General features: G+C 55.4%; 6 protein-coding genes across 6 annotated transcripts; 3 read left to right on the top strand and 3 right to left on the bottom strand.

Annotated features, from left to right (window-relative positions):
• Nucleotides 1-1,652: 1,652 nt before the first annotated feature.
• Nucleotides 1,653-2,676, bottom strand: CkaCkLH20_07300 (uncharacterized protein; the record flags this gene model as incomplete). Its single annotated transcript, XM_038890017.1, has 3 exons — nt 1,653-1,835; nt 1,911-1,973; nt 2,626-2,676. The coding sequence occupies 3 exons, from the start codon at nt 2,674-2,676 to the stop codon at nt 1,653-1,655; spliced, it is 297 nt and encodes a 98-aa protein (XP_038744495.1).
• A 108-nt stretch (nt 2,677-2,784) lies between these two features.
• On the top strand, nt 2,785-3,614 carry CkaCkLH20_07299 (phosducin family protein; the record flags this gene model as incomplete). The annotated part of the gene is made up of 2 exons (XM_038890016.1): nt 2,785-2,849; nt 2,900-3,614. The coding sequence occupies 2 exons, from the start codon at nt 2,785-2,787 to the stop codon at nt 3,612-3,614; spliced, it is 780 nt and encodes a 259-aa protein (XP_038744494.1).
• A 1,343-nt stretch (nt 3,615-4,957) lies between these two features.
• CkaCkLH20_07298 (RNA polymerase II transcription subunit 31 mediator) lies at nt 4,958-5,395 on the top strand (the record flags this gene model as incomplete). Its single annotated transcript, XM_038890015.1, has 1 exon — nt 4,958-5,395. One exon carries the CDS (start codon nt 4,958-4,960, stop codon nt 5,393-5,395), a length of 438 nt encoding a protein of 145 aa, XP_038744493.1.
• A 546-nt stretch (nt 5,396-5,941) lies between these two features.
• On the bottom strand, nt 5,942-6,653 carry CkaCkLH20_07297 (DNA-directed RNA polymerase iii subunit rpc10; the record flags this gene model as incomplete). The annotated part of the gene is made up of 4 exons (XM_038890014.1): nt 5,942-5,977; nt 6,028-6,314; nt 6,371-6,437; nt 6,597-6,653. The coding sequence occupies 4 exons, from the start codon at nt 6,651-6,653 to the stop codon at nt 5,942-5,944; spliced, it is 447 nt and encodes a 148-aa protein (XP_038744492.1).
• A 564-nt stretch (nt 6,654-7,217) lies between these two features.
• On the top strand, nt 7,218-8,098 carry CkaCkLH20_07296 (ankyrin repeat protein; the record flags this gene model as incomplete). The annotated part of the gene is made up of 3 exons (XM_038890013.1): nt 7,218-7,244; nt 7,311-7,482; nt 7,632-8,098. The coding sequence occupies 3 exons, from the start codon at nt 7,218-7,220 to the stop codon at nt 8,096-8,098; spliced, it is 666 nt and encodes a 221-aa protein (XP_038744491.1).
• Nucleotides 8,099-9,332: 1,234 nt separating this feature from the next.
• Nucleotides 9,333-14,632, bottom strand: CkaCkLH20_07295 (uncharacterized protein; the record flags this gene model as incomplete). The annotated part of the gene is made up of 6 exons (XM_038890012.1): nt 9,333-10,127; nt 10,177-10,573; nt 12,206-12,401; nt 12,451-13,822; nt 13,883-13,987; nt 14,045-14,632. 6 exons carry the CDS (start codon nt 14,630-14,632, stop codon nt 9,333-9,335), a joined length of 3,453 nt encoding a protein of 1,150 aa, XP_038744490.1.
• Between the last annotated feature and the right edge of the window lie 3,702 nt (nt 14,633-18,334).

Raw genomic sequence — 18,334 nt, 5'->3', positions numbered from 1 at the left:
ACGGGTCAGTGGTCACTGGCGGTTTCTAAGGTGAAGCAGGAGCCGACTGACGATCCAAGGGACGGCGGCGAAGCGCGTCTGGGCGTGTTTTTTCGCGAGACTCGCGTGGAAGTGGGCCACTTTAGCACTTGAATGGAGACCATGTGCCCTGAAACTGACAATGACCTGCTGATGATTGGCGTTGCCGCGCATTCCTTCTCGCTACCGGTGCGGACGGTGGATGCGGGCTGACGAACGGCGCTGAGCCCCGAAAGGCAGGGAAGTGGATGCGATAATGCATCATTTGAGATGCTATTTTTGAGTTTCTAAATAACCTGTTCAGAGAATACTCATTTGAATTTCATTTCATCTCTTTTCTTTGAGTTGCTGTAGAGTTCAATCAACCGTTTGCCAATACTCGAATGCTCTGAAATCAGGCCTCAAGGCTACAGCGGCGACATTCAGTGTGATGACGCAGACGATAGTCGATCGTAGGCAGAAAACGGTGCTGATTTGCAGGAGTCATCTAGCCGAGGAGGCAACTTACATGGCGGCCCAAGGGGGCGTGAGGAGAAGCTCCAGCGGTGTAACGTTCTCCAAAGAAGAAATAATTGCTGTTATCTCGAGCTCAGTGGTCAGCGAGACACAGGACTGACCAAGGCATGCCAGGGGTAGGTAGTCAGAGCAAGCCAGTAAACCCCCACCAGGGCCAAGCCAGCTGTGTTTGTAGGACCGGTATTGGATCCTAACGAGTCTGGACTTTAGAAAGATGAGTTGGGGTTTTGAGTTCTTGAACCAACCTTCCAACTTGCTGGTTGGGGGGTGCTACGGGTTGACCGACGGCATGAAACAAAACTTAACCAGGCACACGAGCCCACCTCACACGAGCACGTCTTCACGATGGCAGGAGAACCAAGTGGGCGGGTGGACTGTGGAGCGTCGCAGATCCATCAAGGCATGCACTTTAAGCAATCAGTCACGCAGGCACGGCAAGCAACATGTCACATCACTACACTCAGCACACAACACATGTCACAACACCAGGAAACACGTTGAGGGCGGCGGCGGCGTTTGTGGAAACCATTGAATTTCGCAAGCAGTGCTGATTCCTCCGAACTCACTGCACTCGGGTATGAAGCGATCCTCAATCAGCGGTTCCACGTCCTCACGTCCAGGTCTGGCCTTCGCGAGACCGCCCAAACGCTCATGTGAAAAGCCATTTCCAGCTGTCCACCCCATGCAGAGAAGAAGACGACAAAAACTCCAAAGGCGTAAAAGCGTAGACGCGGGGAAGAGAGGACGACGACGACGAGAGCGGTTGTGTGTGCTTTTGTGTGGCGAAACTGAGAGCGAGAGAGAAATGCAAAAATCCGATTCGTTGTGTGCGTGATGCAAGGATATCCGGAGACCCCAAACGCCCCTGTGTTTTTGATTTGGTCAAAAGGAATTTTTGGATGTTCCATCTTCTATCCGCAAAGGTGTCTGATTATGTTCTGTTCGGAGACAGCAGACTCTAAAAGCCTGTGCCAGGGTTGTCTATACGCCCATGCCCAGGTCGCTTGCTTTTGCAGATCCGAGATGTCCCACCAGTGATGAACCGTCCAAGTCGTTAGATAAAACACCCAAGGGCTCCTTTTTTGAATTGCCGAAAGAAAATCGTCGTTGCGAGACGTTTACTTTCTGCGGAAGGAGCAGCCCTCAGTGAGTCTGGCCTTACCACCGGTAGGCTGGCACAGGACGGTGGTGCATCCCTGGCAGATGACGACGGTCTGGGCGTGGGAGAAGACGGTGGTGATGGTGAAGCAACCGGGGCACTTGACGTCCATGAAGAAGGAGCGGGGGGCAGGCACAAGGGTCTGTCATCCGTGTGAGCATCATCATGTCCCGTCATGACAGAGAGGGGTGTTGGTGTCGCGGTATCGCGGGCGTACCTTGAGCTTGTGCTTGCGGGCCTCGGCGGCCGGGGAGGGGTTGAGGAGATCAACGGCGAGAACCTGGGGGAGAAGCCATCAGCACGATGGTTCCTTCATCAAATGATCGTATGCGTGCAGTCGTCCGGGATGCGTAGGTGTCGCCGCGTGTGTCCGTGTCGTATTCGAAAATGTTTCCAGCCATGCCACGATTCCCTCCTCTTTTTTTTTCTTCGGTCGCGCGATCGCTTTTCGGTATTTTGGGTCGTCGGGTTCGGAATCACACGCGTTTCGCCACGCAGAAAATCAAGCAGCAGGGAGTTCTTACCATCTTGACTGATCTGATCTGTGATTGATTGATCGACTATCGGTGCGAGTGCGGTCGGTCGGAGGACAGATTTGATGGATGGTGTTGTCGAGAGGTTGCGCTCGTGATGTTTGACGAGGGGGCGAGAGAATGAAAAGTGAGATTTTCGATTAATTCCTGTGTGCTGTGGAGATCGCTTAGGGAGTGGGTCATGGCGGGCGGCACGCCTTTCGGATCCCGGACGAGGGAAAATCCGTTGCTGTGTGAGCCCGCCCGGGCCACCTCTGGGGACCTTGACGGCCACGACCACGGCCCCGGCCCGCCCGCGCTGTTGGTAGGTTGTCGGGACCTTTGTTCCTCCGTCGCAAAGAATCTGGTGCATCCTGGGCCCTGGCAGAAATTCGTGGCGGGGCATCCAGCTCCAGCTACCTTACTGAAGTACACAATACCCCGCGCTTGCATTGATCCCTTTGTAGGCATCTCCAACCATTAACTGGTGCCTGGTCACTTCTTTTATTTATCAACTGGAGGATTGCCCACGGCTTGGTTCAGATTCTATTTTCCTGTCGCATTTGCAAACACATCACAATGGCTGCCCCGGGAGACCAAAGAATCGCCGTACCCATCGACGACCCCAACGCAGACACCGAGTGGTACGTTCTATCTTGACATCTGCGGGACGACTCCTGACGCATCCCGCCAGGAACGAAATCCTCCGGAAACATGGCGTCATCCCCGAGAAACCCCCCAGCCCGACACCCATGATCGAGGAGGCCATCCTCGAGGGCCGCCGGTTAGCGCACGAGAACAGGTTAGAGGGCAAGGATCTGGACGAGCTCGACGAGCTGGAGGACGACGAAGATGAGGCGTTCTTGGAGCAGTACCGTCAGCGCAGGATGCAAGAGCTCAATGCGCTCACGAAGAAAGCCCTCCACGGCACCGTCTACCCGATCTCGAAGCCCGAATACCAGCGCGAAGTTACCGACGCGTCGAAGAACGGCCCGGTCTTTGTCAACTTGACGTCATCTCTGGGAACGAATGTCGAGTCGAGAGTTTTGTCGGAGCTCTGGAGACAGGCGGCGACGGAGTATGGCGACATCAAGTTCTGCGAAATGCGCGCGGACAAGGCCATCGAGAACTACCCCGAACGCAACTGCCCGACGATCTTGGTATACAAGGACGGCGATATTGTGAAGCAGATTGTCACTCTGGTGCAACACGGCGGCGTCAAGATCAACATGCTGCAGATTGACAACCTCTTGGTTGAGGTTGGCGCAGTCAAGGACTCGGACATGCGTGTGGTCAAGCGGCGCAGACAGGCCGAGGACGAAGAGGAGGAGAGGGCCATGGGCAAAGGAATCAGACAAGGAACCGTATCGAAGTCAAAAGGCGACTCTGATGACGAGGACTGGGACTGAGGGACTAAGACCGACTGAACCTGCTGCCTAATGTCTATGCAGCTTTGGTCTGCGGCGTCATACATTGAATACCAAGGCAACGACGCCTCGAACGCCCAACGAGCAAACGGAGGCTGTCAAAAAGAATCAAGGGGCAGACGATAGCTCTCAGCACTGTGGTTCGACGACAGAAGAGCTCCGTTCATCAACCTCTAAGGCGGCATCCAGGATGCGGGGCGCCACTTGACTGGGTGAGGCTGACGGCCGCAAAGATCCAGCGGTTTCGAGAAGCTGGCTGCAGAGGGTGCTTGTGAGCCTCAATGATATAAACTGAAGCTAGTCACCGAATTCTGCAAAACCAACCAAGTGATGTAATACGATTTTCGAATGCTAGAGTGAAGTGCATCTACTGCCCCGCGTTTGGCAACGAACCCCAACATCCAGGTTGCTGAACGGCGAAGTCAACCGTATTAAGAGCTAATGCAGCTCACCTACGGAGAAGACGCAAAACCGTAAATGCCTACAAAATAGCATAATGTATTCCCGTCTACGTCGTTTCGACCATATTAATGCATTTCCTCTCAATTGTTCGGATTTATTCCAAAACCTCAGCTGCCAAAGACGACAAGATGTATTCTTCCCCGTCTGTAATTTACAACAGCCAGACGAGGGTTAGTAAGAAGCCGCCTTTCATACCTTAGATCGCAAGCGAAAAGCATTAGACAAGAATAAGACTCTTCCAAATTGAATAGCAAAACGCTAACAGCAATAAAAAGAAGGAGCAAATCTCAAAAGTTCAGGTATGAACTCGTCAGTTCGAACCCTATGAATTCCAAAGGAGCACGTTACTCCTAAGTTTTCTACCTATGTGAGCATGACCGCTAGGCTAAACGGCGCCGGGTTTCTGCACCCGACTGACATTACTTCCGATGATTGTGACCATATACCTTTGGTAACGAAACTGTGAAAGCCACAAGATATCCAGATTGGTCACTGGTTCAATCCAGCTGAGGGCTTACACCAGTCGCCGAGCTGCGAAGCCACTTGGCACCCGCCTGGTCTCACTGTTCCCAACATAAAGCTGTTATGGTAAATATTGAACCACAACCAGACCGTCAGAAAAAATCCTCGGTTTCATTCGATCATCGTGAGCTGGAGTTCCGTTTCAAGACAAGTGACTGGTTCACCAAGGTAGATAAATGTGAGGTTTCCAATGCCGTGACCCCCGTCCCGAGCTGCCAGACACGGCAAGTGCTAGCGCCAAACCCCGGCCCCAGCTCCAGATCCAATTCCACTTTCGCGGCGCCGATCCACAGCTTCCAACATCTCTCCGTCACCAACACGTGCAATCGCCAGTCGCAAAGATGGCCACCACCGCACCGCCGTCTCAACCGCCCGCGCCGCCCGCAGACAACGAGCCCGTCTACGGCGGCTTCACGCGCTTCGAAATCGAGCTCGAGGTAACCCTTTCCGTCCTCCGCGAAACCCCGATCGCCAACACCGCTAACCACCCGCCCGTCGCGCAGTTCGTCCAATCCCTCGCGAATCCCCTCTACCTCAACCACCTCGCGACCCAAAAGCTCCTCACCCGCCCCGAGTTCGTCGCATACCTCGCCTATCTGCAGTACTGGACCCGACCGCCCTATCTGAAGTACCTCATGTACCCCGGCCCGACGCTCAAGCACCTAGATCTGCTACAGCAGGAGCAGTTCCGGCAGGACATCATTAGTCCCGATCTCGTGCAGCGACTGATTGATGACGGGATGAGGGCGGCGGTTGAGTGGCATCGCAGTGAGGCGTGAGGAAAGGGAAAGACATTCAGGAAAGAAAACGACGCAGTCTGTGAGGAAAGATGGACGTCAGGTCCTTGCGCATCATCGATATTCGCCGAGAAGCATGAATTCCAACATCGAGAGACCGGGCTGTGGCCTCTGGAGCCGAGATCCAACTTAAACGGGACAGCTGAGAGAAATCAGGGTGGTGGGAGAGAAGATACAGCTGACATCGATCGACGTCCTGGCTTCCCGCTCCTGGAATGCGGTAGAATCGGCAGCATGGATCACAGCCAGGGCGAGAGCAAACACAAGCACGTCGTCGACTTGCGAGGCATTGACAGTTGATGCCGTTCCCGCCCAGATGGCGGAATCGGTTCACGAAACCAAACAAGACTTGCGAGTGGGATTTAGAACTGGACCTCCGCAAGGATAATGTTTTCCCGTGCAGAACTCCGGCGACCTCGAATAGCCTCTACATTGCGCAATAGCCGCGCATTCGATAAACCAAAACAAATTCCTTCCCCAACGCCTCGCAATGCCAAACAGTGAAAACCCCGCGTAGTTCCTCCATCCTCAGTTCTCTCTCCACCGCGTTCCGCAAGTCATACACTGCACTCCATTAGCACCTCGTCAACCCCAAATCAACTGGTAGCCCATACCTTGTAAAACGTAGTCATAGGCTCATCGGCAGAGCGGATCTGGACCTGGAAAAAGGCGGCCTCCTCGCCGTTGCAGCCGTCCTTGGGGCATTGGGCGCGGGCCTTGTCGGCGTTGTCCCACTCGCCGGGGCCGCCGAAGACGTCCTCGCGCTCCTTGCGCTCGAATTCGCGGCGCGAGTAGATGGCATCGGTGATGGCGTGCTCGTAGGGGCAGGTGCGGCACTCGAGGCGGTTGCGGACGCCGGCGTAGGCGGAGACGGTGAGGATGTTGGCGCAGTTGGGGCAGACTGTTGGTTGCTCGAGTTAGTGGTTGTCCGGGTTGTCTGTTCCGGTTGAGACTTACAGAGCAACATCTTGACGGCTGGAGCTTCGTGGCTCTTCTTTGTGTGCTGATATGTGCAAGACGACTGCTATGCGCCAATGTTCAGGAGATTGCCGTATTGCGCGGGGGATATCTCGGTGACTCGGTCGTGGTCGTGGAAAATTCAGCGGGCCTGACTGAATGCGACGGTGGGGGACGAACTTGGTCATTGCCGCGTCTCGGTGAGCAATGACACCGAAAGACTCACCTCAATTCCTGGTGGGGCCTGCCCGATGAACGGTCCCGCCGGGAGTCGCCCAAACAAATCTCCGTGCCCCTCTTCCCTGGGCTCCAACTCTCCCCCGCCTTACCCGTCCCGTCGACTTTTAGCGCCCACGTAGCGGGGTAACGACCGCTGTTACAGCACCCTTTGTCCTCTGTAAGCCCGCACACCCGCTGAAATCCAAGCTGATCAGGGGTTCGGTAGATCTCACTGCCACCTCCTGGGCCCAGGACTTCCCAGCCAGACGTTCCATTCTCTCCCCTCCTTCAGCCAGATCTTGAACCGGTGGTACCTCAGGCCAAGTTGATGTTCGCCTTGCCTTGCTGAGACGAACCGGGACCTGCGTTTGATACCTGCCTACGTCGTTGGGCAATTTTTGTTTCTGCCGCGTACATATTGCACATCTCGACATTACGTAGTCTCTTCCAGCCCGCGAACTCACCGACACCACCTCTCCTTTCACCTTCACTTACCCCACCAACCGCACTTACCAGGTTGCGTACCTTACCTACCTCACCGTCCCGGCCAGCACGGAGCCATTTCGAAACACATCACATCTCTCCCCAAAAACCTCAAACTCCGTCGCCAAACCGCAGAAGCACAAGCATGGCAGGTGACAACGAGGAACACGAGGTAAGCCCACCTACCTACCTACACAGAAACGAACGCAACAAGTCACTGACCTGAGGCAAAACACAGGGCGCCTCCGTCAAGGAGCTCCTCATCGAGGCCTGCCGCCGCAACAACACCGACCTCTTCAACGAGGTCGTCGCCGACATCAAGGACGAGAACGAGCTCTCCCGCATCCTCAACGAGACCACGACCGTCATGGGAAACCACCTATACCACGAGGCCGCCTCGCGAGGAAACTGTACGTTCTATATCCAGCCCGTTGGACTGGTCTACCCCTCCCCCCACTTTGCACACTCACACTCTCAACCCACAACCCAAACTACCGTCCACGAAGCTCTGCCCTCGACCCAAGACACCACCGCTAACATCCCCTCCCTCTCCTCACAGACGAAATCATAGACCTCCTCCTCGACCAGCCCTCCTTCGAATGCGACCCCGTCAACCGCCTCGAGGGCGACACCCCGCTACACACCGCCATCCGCTGGATCAACTCGGAGCCCCCCGCCCAGCGCGAGTTCGGCAACGCCCTCGTCGACATGATGCTCGAGGCCGGCTCCAACCCGCGCGTCAAGAACAAGGGCGGCCTCACCGCCCTCCAGCTCGTCGACCCCCGCAACCCCGCCCTCCGCGACCTCATCCAGAAGCACGAGTACGCCTCCCTCAACGCCGGCGACTTCATCAACGTCGAGTCCTCCGCCCCCAAGGGCAAGGCCCCGCCCGTCCCCTCCCAGGCCGCGCCGCCGGTGCAGGAGGACAGCAGTGACGACGACGACGCCGAGTTCAGCGGGAGCGATGACGAGGAGAGGGCCGAGTGGGAGCGGAGACGGAAGGAGAGGGCTGCGCGGAAGAGCTGAGTTTCTCGACAGGAGAGTCGTGATTCATGAAGATGAGGGGACCTGAATTCCAGTGGTCATGCCTTTCTCGGTTAAATATTCTCTCTTAATTGGGAGAACGTGGCGGACATGCCACGCCGTTTGGGCGGACGGGACAGACGTGTTAGACTAAGCCACTGTCTCGATACACGGACATGACAGAAAAAAAGCAAAATGAGTGATCGGGGAGAGACGGGGAACATAGACCACGGAGTGTGTTAGTCTTCTCACTGGGTGGGCGGAAAGTCCGGGGGGTTTTGTAGGAGTCTGGGAGACCTGGGAGGTCTGGTCTAGCTTAGCGGGTTCACCGGCTTAGACGGAGGGCATGGTTCGGTTTAACGTCTATTAACGCAACATTGTGCATTTGATCCAGTCAGGTCCATGTGTTTTGGTCGGTTTGGTACGCACGTGTGTAGTAGACGTGGAACTTCTGTGATTCTTTGATTGCGGGGTACTACTATGACGACGACAGAGGGGAGTCTCCCAAGAGTCTACGAAACGCTTCATATGCTGGTCTCATCGGCAACATCTGCTACATTCTGTGAGAACTAATCTGTAATATGAGCAGTGAGACCCTTCTCCTATTCAACAAGTTACAAAATCCCCGAGTCTGTCCGGGCCCGATGACATGCCTCCTCCTGAAGGAATCGTTTTGATGGTTTCCAGAAGACGGGAACGCATGCAGCTAGGTTGTAACCGTTGCGGTGCCACTGCGTCGGGTACCGGGTCCGAGAGGTTAATTCTGACTACCTCCGACGCTCGGATTGTATTGTGATTGTCGTGCGTATTAACTTGGGTGTTTTCTGCGTCAAAGATTGGGGGTTGTGGCCTCGGACATGATGGTGTTTTTCACAGAGATCAATAGTAGGGAATAGACGTCATTATTTCTGCATATTTGTTGCACACAGTCCAAACATTCAGATATGTGCTGAAATAAGCGACATGTGAAAGTTGAGCGTGGTATGAGCTTTGTCTATTCTTTGGTACGGGTATAATGTTTCTAGGTACATGAAAAGAAAACAGTGGGCATCCGCCACGGTAAACGACTCACACCCTCGAGTCCTTTCATATCCTCCTTAGTCGTCATCTTCCCATGCCTCGTATCATCGTTCTAGGGTATCCCAATGCTGAAATCCAAATTGTAGAGCATGACTGATTGCGCGGGACCAGCCCGTCATGCTTCGTCTTTGAACAGAAAAACAAACTCCGTCGTCGTTCACCAAGCCATCAGCAGAGCAACGGCAGCGGCCGAGCAAACCGCCCACACCGACGCGGAAGCCAAACCCGGAGCGGTGCTCTTCTCACTCTGCGACTCTATGTAGGAGAGGTTCTTAACCAGATCCAAGTTCTTCTGGCTCAGGGATCCGGCACTCGCGAGCTCGAAAAGTTGGGGTCCCATGGTGCGGAGAATGTTAGTGCTCCTGCCCGCTGGACAAAATACGACCTCCCAGCCGCCGCCGGACGGGATGATGAAGGTAGACGTTTGGTCGTCGAAGGCGAAGCTGTAGGCATCGGGGCAGATGGACTTGGCGTTCTTGGAGTACAAGCCGGGCTTGCACTTGTTGGGATCGTGCCACTTTCCGATGCAGCAATCGTGGTCCGAATTCGTAGCGGCACATTGGCTCTTGCAGGGGCTGAAGTCGGGACGCTTGACGTTGTCGTCCGGGTAGGGGTAAACGCCATCACCGGGCTTTTCGGGAGGCATGGAGAGGAGCGGCCACGGACACCAGTCTCGCGCGCTCTTATTCGTCTCAAGCGATTCCCAGGGTACGGGAAAGCTCGTGTTCGTGTAGAGGCTGCCGGTGGCCGATCGCTCTGACAAGAGTCCAGCCGTAGCGATGCAGGCACAGTTGGTCAAGTTGGGCGGGATGTATGTTGTGTTTTTAGCCGGGATGTAGTTGATGCCCACAGGGATGTTGTAGCCGTCGACGAGGGAGATGTCGTAGAAAGTCTGTCTGCCAGAAACACCTCCGGCCAGGTTGAACTCAGCAAGCGTTGCAGGAACGGCGCCCTAGGCCTTGTTAGTTCCCCTTTGTTTGACAATCGGTACAGCGACTTACACTGAACTCGCAGTCAAGCTTCCCGAAGCAATCGCCCGTTGTGCAACCGGCCGACTCCCCGTTGACGGTACAGTTCGTCCTTCCCCAAGCGCGACCTTGCCATGTCGGTCCTACCCACAAGTCTCGGCTCTCACCTCCGGCGAGCTCGAACCCGCCGGTTCCGGGGCCGACGCCGTGTTGTGTGGTGATGCCGGGCCAGATCGGCTCGTGACACGAGTTGGTGATCTTCAGAGGTATCCTTCCATTCCAATCCTCGGGCGGACCACGTCTGGCGGGGTTGTAGCGTTTATTCAATGAGAGATAGTCGGTCTTGTAGTTCGGGTGGGTGCTCGGGAAGACAATGGCATTGGTGGCCGGTAGCTGTGAAGCGAGGACTAGGGCAACAAAGAGATTCCGACTGGACGTTGCTGAGCGTCTATCGCCTTTCCCTGACGACAATTGTCTCATGGTCTGCGTGTGCGTCGGCTGCGGCCGTGGGTCGAGGCGATTCAAACAAAGTAGAATGATGAGGAAGAGAACCAATAAAGCTGGTTCAAGTTTCGGCGGGTTGGATGTATGGTTCAAGCCGGGATGGTGCAACAGTTCATGGTTCAGAGGCCCCAAGCTTCCGTGATCCAACAGGGCGACGATCGGGCTAAGATATACGGACAGCTTCTCTGAGGTGGTGATTTGGCGCCGCCAATGGCTCGCAGCGAGCCAGCGCCGAGTGACGTACAGCGTGTCGTCGAGAGAGCGAACGGAAGCAAGGGGCGGCGAGGTCCCAAGAGGCGATCGGCCTGCTTGATCCAGGGCCAATACCTGATTATCCCTGTCAACGCGATATAGCGTCAGAGGGTGCCAGGTGGGAGCTGCAGGTTGGTTGGACGGATGAATCAGGAACTGGGCCGTAGGGCAGAGGTAAAATGGTTGTTTCAGGCGCCTAAAAAGAGGGTGTTGTTGGAGGAGCTAGCGATGCAGCAGAGGCGGATAGGGTCGCAGGCCTCGTGTTGTTGTCGAAGATGAAGATGAGGACGATGTCTATTTCGTATCCTTCTCAGGTACACGATCTCACAAAACAGAAAGGGAAGTCCAACCCCATCTCCAACAGACCTTCCCAATGACAACAATGGGCACTGGTCCATCCCATCGTGCGCCTGCCACTACTGCTTGCCAACGTTGCAGGGCCCGACCTTGGGTCGAACCTCCCGGCGGTTCATGTTCAGACGATGACGCAGGTGCAACTGGCTGCCCGGTTTCCCGTTGGCCCTGCAGGGTCCAGTTCGGGTCGAAAGCGACGGGGTCATTCCCTGCTTGGCTCATCGCCCCCCGCGTCGCGGCGTCGCTTCTGGACTCAGCTCCACCTGCAAGCTGATGTGGCTGTGTCCACCGTTGTTAATGGCGGTCAGCAAGCGAGGTATTCCTTGGTGTCCGCCGCGTGAAGGTGTACACTGGCGGAAGACATCATCTATCTCCCACACAGCCTCAGCATCGTCGCTCTTTGCCGTCATCATGGCACTCTAGATGCCATTGGAATTGTCGAGGGACAACATGGGGAACGTTGACTCACCACGTGGTGCTAGCGCTAATACTGTGAACTGCTCAGAGTCGCGCTCCGGCTCGAGAGCTTGTTTCTCGGCCAAGGCTTGCTTCTGTTGACCTTGGACCTGCATCGACTCAGTAGTGCCAGAGAGCAAGGCAGCATACCCTGTTCATAACTCAAATGGCCGTGGATACAACGCAACGCCTTAGATCTTGAATAACTTGATTTGTCCCATGCTGGGAATGTCGTGCGTCTACAAGTGACAACAGGCCTTTCCTTCAGTGTCGTAATAAAAGCCTCCCAAAACCCAATCCTCGTCTCCAGAGCTCTGTCCTGGGAGGTCTCTCTTCATGAGATATATACTCTTGGCCATTATTAGCCTCGGCTGTCCTTCTTTGCCCCCCTCCACCTTTTCGAGGTATCATCCGAGTGTATGGAAACGAAATGCCCAATGCAAAGCCGGCAAACATTATCATTCTTCTTCTTCTCCCCCAACCCCGCCATTTTTACCTGAAGCGCGCTCTGCAACGGCCCATAACCTCACCCTGGCAAACAAGTTCTGCGCTGAACTCGGATCCGTCGAGAGTCAGGTAGATATCGAAGTAGACACGGTAGAAAGTGCCCTGTGGCGTGTCCATTCTCTCGAAATCCTTCTCGAGGTTCTTCCGCGACAGGTCTGAGGTGAGGGTGACAACTTCCTTGATGCCTAAGAGGGGTTAGCCTGTGTCGTCTCGGAGAGCATGACTGAAACTTACGAGGATCCTTGGTGTATTCGGGGCACACGTCGTCATCGCAAGCGTAGAGAATATCCTCGTACATAAGGGTGGCACCGGGAGCAACCTGTCTGAAGAAGGAAACCTTGACGGGCTCGCCAATCTTGACCTTCTGGCCCTTTTGCACAAAGATTTGTCGCGTGAACTTGCAACGGTCCTTACCGTCAAGGGACGGCACACGGTAAGCCTCGGGGTGGTAACCCTCCTTGAAGGGCTGGAGAGTAGCCATGAGGTAGTGGCGACGAGCAACACGGTGTGTGACAACTCGCTCGGTGATACCGGCAGTTACAGCACCCTTGACGATAGCTGCGACGGAGTCCATGGGTCGCACGACCTTGGACTGGAATTGGGGAGGAACATGGAGCTTGATCTGCTGGAAGAGGTACTCGGAAGCACCGAAACCACCGACAACAAGAATGTTCTGTAGTGTTCGGTTCTGGGCCTGGATGGCGATGATCTGGTTGCGAACAAGCTCCAAGATGCGGTTCACCACGGGCTCGAAGCACTGCAAAATCTCCTCGTTGGTGAAGGTCATGTAGCCTTCCTCGATGCCGGCCTCGGGGAACTCGGCCTCGATACCAACGTCGACAGCCCACTTCTGTCCGTTATTACGGAAGTCGGCCTTGATACGGTTCTCGAAGTCCATGATGCACTTGGCGTACACACGACCGGCCGTCTTGGATCCGTCAGGAAGCTTCATCTTGCGGATCTTGGTGCGCAGGATGTTGCTGAAGTTGCGGTTCAGCGCTGTCGAACCGCAAGAGTCACCAGATCCAGCTGTGCACTCGGCCACCGTAAACGGGTTCTCGTCCTCGACTTCGTAGGCGATCAAATCGACGGTACCACCACCACAATCGACAATGAGAACGGCGTCATGCACCTTGAGGTTGAGGAGACCCGTCTTGGAGCAGAAAATAGCTGCCGCTTCGGGCTCTGAGACCAGTGTCAGGCGGTTGTCGTTCTCGTCCCTGAGGAAACCGGCCTGGATGGCCGCGGCTCTGGTGGCAGCCTTGCCAGCATCGTTCCAAATAGCCGGGACTGTCAGGTAGTACCGGATGTTCCTCTCCTCACGGTTGAACACCTCGCCGAGGGTCTTCTGCAGCGCCGAGCGCATAGCTTGGCGGAGCTTGAAAAGGTAGTCGGCGGCGACATCGATCTCGGACTTGCCAGGAGGCAGGGGAGGCAGGTTGATGGGGTCGATATATGTGTTGCCGGAGAGCATCAGCTGCAGCTTGAACCACTCGACCTTTTGCACGCCGGGCTTGGGGTATCCAGTAGGCGCAAGGGCATCGGCGATATCGGGACCCCAGCCAACAACCTTCTGGTACTGATCGTAGTAGAGGACGGTGGGGATCTAAACGAGCACTGTCAGCCGCAATTGAAGACATGGCAATCGAAACCTCGGGAAACCAACCTTTTGCTTTGTGTACGATCCAGCACCGGGCCATTCCGTGATAATATCTTCCTTTGCCTCGTTGTTGGTGGCGAAGGCGAACGCCACACCAGAGAAGGTCGTGCCCTAGCAGCCATGTCAGCACGTCGAAGCACCCCCGCATTTCGCACCGAAACCACATACGAAGTCGATACCAACGATCAGCTGAGCCTTGCTCCTGCTGTTTCCCTCGACCTCGGCCGCGCTGCCGCCTCGCTGGTATTGCGCCATAGGACCTCCAGGCGGGCCCTGAGGAGGACCAGGAGGAGGATAACCCTGTTGGCCGCCGCCGTACTGAGGAGGACCGCCCATGGGATGTCCTTGACCACCGACGGGAGGAAGCTGAGGAGGATAGCCGGCGACAGGAGCGCCGGTGTTGATGGGAGGAGGGCCGCCAATCATCTGGCTGGGCGGGGTTCTCGTCGGGCCTTGGTTTGTCAACGGGCTTGTGCGGCCGATAGGAGGAGGACCGCCGGGAGGGTAGTTGGCCGAATAGCTCGGTGGGCGGTTGCCGGCGCCTGGGTGGTTCATGGGAGCGATAGAGGCGGACGAGGTAGAGGCGATGGAGCCGGGACGAGGAATCTGCTGCGGTATTTGAGGGGCGCCGGACGAGTGGCCTTGGGGAGGAGGGGTCGGGCTTGGTGTCTGGTTCGGATCGGGCGTTTGGATGCTGGCAGTTGACTTGCGTTTACCGAAACCAAAGCCTTTCAGGCGGGAATTGGAAAAGCTCATAAGGGAAAATTGTTATGTAGGAGGGAGGAGGGAAGAGGGGAGAAGGGAAAAAGGACGCGGGCCTCAGGTGGGCAGGACAAGCAGAGGGTATATCGGTTCGGTTTGGGTTGCAGCCGTGTGGTGGTAGCAAAGGTAGGTAGTTTTGGCCGGGCTGGTCCTGGGCGCAGACTTAGGCTTTAGGACCTTAGGCTTAAAAGGTGAGGTAGGTTAGGACTTGAGAGGAAGAGTGTGGGCGCGCTCTGCCTGCTGGCTGGGACGGACGGGGACAGCGCAGCGCAGCAAAGGACGAGCAAGACGGGACAAGTCTGACTTGACTGACGGTACAGGACCAGACAGAACAGGACAGGACAGGACAGGATGAGATGGGATGGGACGGAGCGGGCTGCGGCTGGTGGAGGGGGAGGGGGGTGGTGGTCAAGCCGCAGTCAGGTCACGGTTCCAGTCCTGAATCCAGTGCCGAGTGAAGACGGAAGTCGGGGTAATAATTGGTAGAAGAAGACGGGAAGAGAGTCAGTCAATCAAGTCAATCAAGACGGACAAGACAGCCTTCGGGGCTCTCTGTTTCTGTGTGCGTATCTGCTCTCGGATAAGGTAGCGGCTGGTTGTCTGCTGCTCGTTTCCCGTCTCTATCGGTCGGGTGTTTTTGATGACTGAAGGCAGGCGAGGTGAAAAAAAAGGTGGGAAGGCGGGCAGAGTGAGAAAATAGAATGGGACACTGGACTGAGCGAGCAATTGGGAATGGGGATGGAGACGGGGACCCGTGTTCGAGGTGGGCTGCGACGGCGGACGAAGACGAGGATTTGGGGGCGTGGAGGAGGTGAAAGTGAGGGGTGGGCTTTTCACGTTTTCGCTTTTTGGGGGAACGTGGGAGCCACTGGAAAGAGTGACAATGGAGGTGAGAGCAGCACCGGGATGACACCCGAGGACGAGGACGAGGATGAGAACGAGGGCGTGGGCCGGCGCTTGTTAGGTGCTGGTTTCGATTTTTATTTTCCTTGGGGTCCTCAATCGAATATCCGTTTCTGGGATGACGCTGTACAGATCGGTGCGACACTGAGCGAGATGAGCCAGCTGTAAAGGTAACGTTGTGGTTACGGTAATGAATGGTAGTGGTGAATTGATCCGTAATGGCAGAGCTGGAGACGATTGATGACGACTACCCGTAGGATGACTGAGACTTGTTGGTTGGAAAGGACTCGTCTGCGCATGCAGATCAGGAAACAAGTGAAAGTGTATGCAAGTCAAGTTGGCATTTAGAATCCTCGCAATACAGGCACAGTTACGTTCAGAAGGAGCATCATCAGAAGTGAAAGACGGCAGTCATTGCCGGCCAAAATGAACAATGCGATTACAGAGGATCGAGGATCGAGGATCGAGGATCGAGCGGAAGGATGAAGGCAATGAAATGCAATGATGACACTGTTGGCGATGCTGATGTTGTTGTTGGTGGTGGTGGTGGTGATTGTTGGCGATGCGCCTGCAGAGGGAGAGGCAGTACGACAACCCAAACTGGGGCCGTGGAGTAATCCAACCCGTTCCGTATTATTGATGGCCGGTTGGTGTTATCAAACTGAGAGCCTGGTATCACCTCAGCAAACACCTCAGTCCATTCCATTCTCCTCCATGCTGTTTTGCTTCGTTTCTGTGTTCCGTCGTGTTTTGTAGAGCGCGCTGTGTGCTCTCTGCGCTCTCTGCTGCTGCTGAACTGCCCTGTGCTTCAGGTCCTGGTGGGGTGGGGTAGTCGTAGCACAGCACATGTACCTCACCGCACAGATTCCGCGGAAAAGGTACATGGCGGTGGCTGGACTGGCGCCAGCAGCTGACGGGACGGCACTAAAACGAGCCAGGTGGAGGGCCCTATCCCCAGGGCCCCTAAACCAACCCCCAGCTCGTTTGCTGGGCAGTGTAAGGCTGAGGGGACTTCAGACTTAGGTTAAAAGCTGGCTGCACTTGCACTGCACGCTGCGAGTGGGAGGCAGTGCGGTGCGGTGGGGAGGCTGTACATGAAAGGTACATCCATGTGTCTGAATGTCGAATGCCATGTTGGTCCTCGTAAACGTAGGACTGGAGAAGTAGGAACGTGGATTACACACTGAAGCGGTCAGCACCGTCACTTTCGTCCAGTCCGCCAGTGAGGGGTTCGCGGCCGTCCATCATTAACGACAGACATTCTTGAGACTGCATCTCTGGTTCCTGTATCAGACGCGGCAGACATTGGACGGCGTCTGTGGGGGGTTGCATACTTCCCTTCCCGTCCTGTCCAGGACGGCATCGACTGGCGACGGGCCGAGCTGAGCAGCTGAGTCGTAGTAATCGTCTCATCTTGTTTCCCCGGGTCCAGATGGCTGATGGAAGCTTAGCAGGCTGCGTTTGGGCAGCCTGGCTCTTTGGAATCTTTCGTTTCCAGTTGATGACAGTCTCAACTATGATACCTGGAAACAAACCCTGCCCGTCGTCAGAGATGCCTGACAGCTGACAAGTTGCGACTGGATCCTGCTGCGACTCTCGTGGAGACGATGGACGGGGTTTCCGGAGCGGCGGGTTCGGTTCTCTTTTGTCAGCAACTGTTGAACTCAAGGTTGAGTTAAGGATTTCAGAGCAGGGAATCATGTTGCTGGCCTGCGACGACACGGCAGGGCCCCTAGTCAGACAACGTGCCTTGACAGCCGAACTCTCAAGTCTGTCCCATCCAGCAAGACAAAGACAGCTCATGAAAATCACGAGCGGTTGAGGCTCTGATATGCGGCGGGCGGCTATTGCAGCATGAGGAGGATGCCTCTACTGCAAGCCTTCGGCTGTCTGAAGTTGTCGTTGGCCACGGTGGCCGCCATCAGCGCATCATCCATTGCGCATTTCGCAGCCGACAGGAAGAAAAGCAGTCGAGAACCGCTTGGGTTGACGCCCAACGAAACAATCCTCTCGAAGCGTAAAAATCCTTGAATTCCATTAGCAATGAATAATCCCCGGTCGAGTGATATCGGCGGCAAGTCAAACTGCGATGATGGGTCCCCTTGAAGGCCAAGTATCAATGTTGCGTTGAGTTTGACGCGGAATCTTTGTACAAGCTACAAGCGACGGGATGATTGCATTGCCTGGTATTCGACCCTTGATGCAGGACTTTCTGTAGGACTTTTTGGCGTCGGGTGGTGCATGTACATATGGATGTACCTGAGAGGTTCCTCGCCTCGGACTGCAGAAGGAAGAAACCCACATGCAGTCCGCCGTCCGCCGCCTCGAATGACATGAGCGATTGGCGACCGAGTCTTTCAAGGCAGGTCCGTCCCTGGCCTGGCCTGCCTGCTTTCTTCCCTCGTGTTTGATCAAAATCGTGGCACGATAGCCGTCTCTTTCGGGTTACCAGGGCGATCCAATCCTTTGTTCTGGGACTTGGAAACCAGGAGGGCTATATCGTGGTTTCTCTTCTTTTCTTTTCGGTCTTTTTTCTTGCATTCGTCGTGCTTACCCCGCCAGATTAGGTTCGAGTTTGGGCAGGTGCCGTCCTGCGCTGTCGCAGACCCCACCTTCCTTGCCATGAGAATTACGACAACCCGGATTTCTTATGTAATAATCCTGGGACCCGTCAAAAATTGGCCTTCCTCAGTCAAACACATTCTGGAATATCATCGCGGTTAATTTTTTTGGCATACGCTTTTGGGCCAGAACAAGTCCATCGAGCAATTCACATCATCTTCTCGGAGATCA

This window comes from Colletotrichum karsti (genome assembly GCF_011947395.1).
Source record: "Colletotrichum karsti strain CkLH20 chromosome Unknown Scaffold23, whole genome shotgun sequence".
NCBI lineage: Eukaryota > Fungi > Ascomycota > Sordariomycetes > Glomerellales > Glomerellaceae > Colletotrichum > Colletotrichum karsti.
This window is presented reverse-complemented; position numbering and strand designations above follow the sequence as displayed.